The sequence below is a fragment of the Coffea arabica genome, chromosome 11c (assembly GCF_036785885.1).
Source record: "Coffea arabica cultivar ET-39 chromosome 11c, Coffea Arabica ET-39 HiFi, whole genome shotgun sequence".
NCBI classification, from domain to species: Eukaryota; Viridiplantae; Streptophyta; class Magnoliopsida; order Gentianales; family Rubiaceae; genus Coffea; species Coffea arabica.
In genome coordinates, this window is record NC_092330.1 from 3,630,815 (window position 1) to 3,635,148 (window position 4,334).

At 36.1% G+C, this 4,334-nt stretch overlaps 1 protein-coding gene across 1 annotated transcript; it reads left to right on the plus strand.

The window, feature by feature from the left end:
* The first annotated feature begins 2,359 nt into the window (after positions 1–2,359).
* Positions 2,360–3,894, plus strand: LOC113715690 (uncharacterized). Its single transcript, XM_027239976.2, has one exon. It carries the CDS (start codon positions 2,426–2,428, stop codon positions 3,704–3,706), a length of 1,281 nt encoding a protein of 426 aa, XP_027095777.1. The 5' UTR covers positions 2,360–2,425; the 3' UTR covers positions 3,707–3,894.
* Positions 3,895–4,334: the final 440 nt, after the last annotated feature.

The following is a 4,334-nucleotide window of genomic DNA, read 5'->3' on the forward strand; positions in this document are numbered from 1 at the left end:
AGAGATGCCGCAGTACCATCTAGCAATTAGTCATATAGTACATAATGAAATTTCCGCTTTCTACCTGGCAGTGGATGGAAAGAACTTGCAGTCTTGCATGGGGTCTCTAAGGATAGAAAAATCAAATCATACGATTGGCAGCAACTTTCACGTTTCAAACGCACGAACACTTGTGTGTACGAAAATATATAGAACTATATGAGTTTTACAGTAGACCATATTCAATTGCGAAAACATGCTAGTTCAAAAAAACCTACAATCCAAACTGTTTACTCGCATCAAAATTTTAAGAGATAAATGGACTAGCTATTCTTGGATCACTTTGTGGATTTGAAAACTTAATACTTCTAGCTATTTTTGGTTTAGGTTTTTCTTTTCTTTTATTTACTTTATTTAAAAGCTAAAGATCATGAAAAATATCCTACAAGATAAATGATATTTTTTAAATTAATCTGTGAATCTCTATACAATATTCCCAATTTATTTTGACCAATGAATGCTTCTTGCACTACTTAGCTTCTAACACTCTACTTTTACTCTTTTTTTTTTTTCTTTTAGAAACCCGTAATTTAGATTCTCTAAGTGGTCAGATGCCAAAACTAACTTGAAATATCATTTCTAAATAGAAATTTAAGCTCATAGACATCCCATAGCCTCGTCTGATAGACGAAAAAATGTAGGTCTTCAATAATTCTTTTCCATCCTCCGTACAAGCAGCATATGGGATGGAAATCTTTCATTTTGCAACCTAGAATTGTAACAAAAATATTTGTAAAGGAATAATTAATGTTTGTTGACTTCTATTTGTTTTCTTTTATGGAACTCATTTCAGGCATTTGATAGACAATAAGGCCGCTTTAAATCGTTCGATATTGATGGTGGGAATACTCCCAAGTCGGCAACTTTTTTTTTTTTTTTCCTTTTTTGTGGCTATCACTTGGAAGAGCTTTTTTTTCAATTTTTTTTTTGGAAATGGTATCTTTGTTTTTGTTTTTTTTTTCCTTTTTTTCGTAATTTTAAAGATTTTTTTCAAGTCTTCATTTATCAAGCTTTATAGCTATTTGCAGGCATTTTGTCATCCATGCATGGAGATCAATAATCACGAAATTTTGTCATCCAGCATGATTTGACATGCCCGCCATAAACTTTTATAGTCTCTTCGTTAAAAGCAAAAATTAGCTTTGTGGTTTGTTCTGTATGTCTAATTAAGAGAGTAAATTTTGTCTTGGAACTGCTTAAGATAAAAAATTTTTGCATGGTGGCGCACTGTCACCTTGCATTACATTTTTAATACTTTTGCAAATTGAAAATCAACACAAGCAAATTTATTAGATTTCTCTTTGCTGAAAAGCTACTTTTTTTTTATGACATCTAATTCATACTGAATTTATCATTTATACACATACAATAATATTTAATGTATACTCCCTCTCATAGCATTTAGACACTTTTAAATTATTTTTTTCCAAAAAAAAAAAAAACTTGAAACTCCTTTTGAAGAAGGTTGAGATTTCCTAAATTATCAGTTAGCATTTTTCCCTTTTTCTTTTACTTGTCACTTCACGTTTTTTCTTTACCCGCCCCGGCTCCGCCGCCCGGGGGGGGCGGGGGGAGGAGAAACAAAATTATCAGCTAACTTGGCCGAGGTAGTTCAAGATAACCCCCTTTCATAACTCACAGTTTTTTGTATGAGTGTTTCGATAAATGGACTCTGCGAAGACACTTCAAAAGCCGGCAACTTTTGAAGTGCTCCGCAGCACTTAACTACTAAACCCCTCAAACCCCCCCAAGCGATGTGGGAACTTAACCCCACAGGGTGCCCCGCTGCTAAGAGATAAAGACCCCCCAGACTCCCCGAGACAGGTAGTTCAAGATAACGGAGCATAGTATTCTACTTGAATGGGTGACAGCTGCCTCGACATCATCATGCATGTCCTTTTGGATTCACATAGCCAATCAAACCTTGTCGTTTTTTACTATCCATTTTTTATGATAGCCACATAAATTTTTTATACATTAATAACTCGAGATGAATAGAGTATATATGAAATTTGACATTTAAATTAAAATAGCGAGACTTACATCTAAAATCATTAATATAATTAATGTAAGAAAAATTAATCTTAAAAAAATATTATTTGGTTTCTTTTTTTTTTTTCGGTTAACCGCGCTGCTATTATTATTTTAATAGTATAATTTTTATTTCTTAGATTATATTATGAAACAAATGATAGGACCGTAAATAACAAAAAGTTGGAGTGTAAAACACATTTTCCTTAATCCTTGTACATTTTCGATGATTTTCATATAGTCTAATGTCTCCATGTCTCCAGCCATTATATAAGCATCAGCACTCCTCGTTCTTTCTAATCATATCTGAATTGATTACTCAAATCTTCATCCATCTTCTGAAAACCCAGCCACCATGCCTTCTACTCTATCTCCCTCAGAAGATAAATATCTCAATGACCTTCTGCAACTCGCCCGTCCTTTCCTCCGCGGAGAGCTCGAAAACGTGGACAAAAACCTTCCTTATCTAGTCTCAGTCCTGCGCTCAGTTGGGGCAGGCGAGTGCTGGCACAAGCATGGAAGTTTTCTTGAACATCTGTTTGATATATATCGCATTCTCAAGCTGTGGAAAGCCCCTGATGCTGTTTGCCTTTGTGGGCTCTTTCACTCTGCTTATTCCAATTCCTATGTCAATCTTGCCATCTTTGATCCGTCCACCGGTCGGGATGTAGTTCGTTCCCACGTCCAAGAAGCTGTTGAGAGGCTAATCCACATGTTCTGCATTGTCCCTCGTCATCCTTTGATTCATGATGATCTTCTGTTTCATTATGATGATCAAGAATTGGACGAACACCTCAAGTTTTCGGAGATTTCTCTGAGGAATGCGAAGGAAAAAGGATTGTTTAACGAGGAGGAAAGTTGGAGAGTAAAACTCAGGTCTGTTCTGCCTGCTGATGGGGTAGTAGTGAAGCATATCAGAACAGGAGAAGAAGTTCCAGTTTCGCGAAGATTGGTTGCTGTGTTTCTCCTGATGACAATGGCAGACTTTTCAGACCAACTGTTCGGTTTTCAGGATGTTTTGTTTGAGAATTCAAATGGCCGTTTGGAATTCTCAGGCAATAATTTCTATGGTCTATGGCCAGGTAATGGCAAGCCTGGATTATGGCTGAATTCAATATCAAGAATGGGTGCACTGTACGCCTTGATTGCGAGAGAAGAGGAGATTTTCCTTGAGCAAAGGAGAAGAAATAATGGAGGGGTTATTGTTTTAGCAGATGATAGAGATGAAGAGCTTGAGCTAGTAATCCCACCTGTATTTGAGAACTGCACAAGAGTTTTGGATGCAGAAGAGCAGAAAATTGGGCGGGAGTTGTATTGGGAGGCTGTTTTTGAAGGAGACAAGATTGCGTTGGAGAGAGCTGAGGAGCTGTTGATAAGGGCAATTGAGAAGAACCCTTTTGTTGGAGAGCCTCATGTGGTTTTGGGTCAGATTTACTTGAGCAAAGGGAGGTTTGAGGAGGGTGAAAAAGAGGCTCAAAAGGGGCTGAGAATGATTTTGGAGTGGGGAAGTCCTTGGGATAAGAGGATGTCTTGGGAAGCATGGGTTGCATGGGCTAGACTTTTGGTGATAAAGGGAAAGGAGAAATCTTGGCCTAATACTTCTTGGGGCATCATCGAGTTGGGTCTTATAAAGTGAAGAGTGTTTGAATTGGATAAGATTGATCACTGCTATGTTTCTTATTAACTAGTGTTATTCCAACTTAATCTTGAATATGACATGATTAAAATATGAAATAATGTTGTTGTATCTTGACATTTTGTCAAGAATATATCAGTGTACTATAAGGTTACCAAGACTATTTGGAAAATGTTTTGTCTTGCCAATATTCATGTTTAATTGAGTAGTTTTCAAAAGTGAACTTGAATTGTTTGAGTAAATTTTAAATCAACTGAGTTTAAGCAAACAAAAATAGCTAGGTCCCAAGGACTATATCATCTTTTTCTATATATATATATTGTGGAATTCCCCAAGAATATATAAATATATTATTTTCTTATCGAGTAATTGTGTCTACTCATTTGACCAAAAATTCACGAATACAATAACATATATGATTATACGCCAAATAATATAACAAATACCACAACTGTTTGCATGAAATCACAATCACACCAACATACATTCCTTCGTAGCGGCCGAAATTAAATCCACAGAAACTTTGTAATTAAGCTGAAGGAAGGAAAAACTATAGTTTTAGCAACTGATGGATCAGTCTCATCTTACCGTTAAGGAATACGAAGACAACAATAGGCAGCCACGAGTA

Excerpts from the sequence above, each read along its gene's own strand:
- LOC113715690 (XM_027239976.2), top strand. The coding sequence starts at position 2,426 with ATGCCTTCTACTCTATCTCCCTCAGAAGATAAATATCTCAATGACCTT.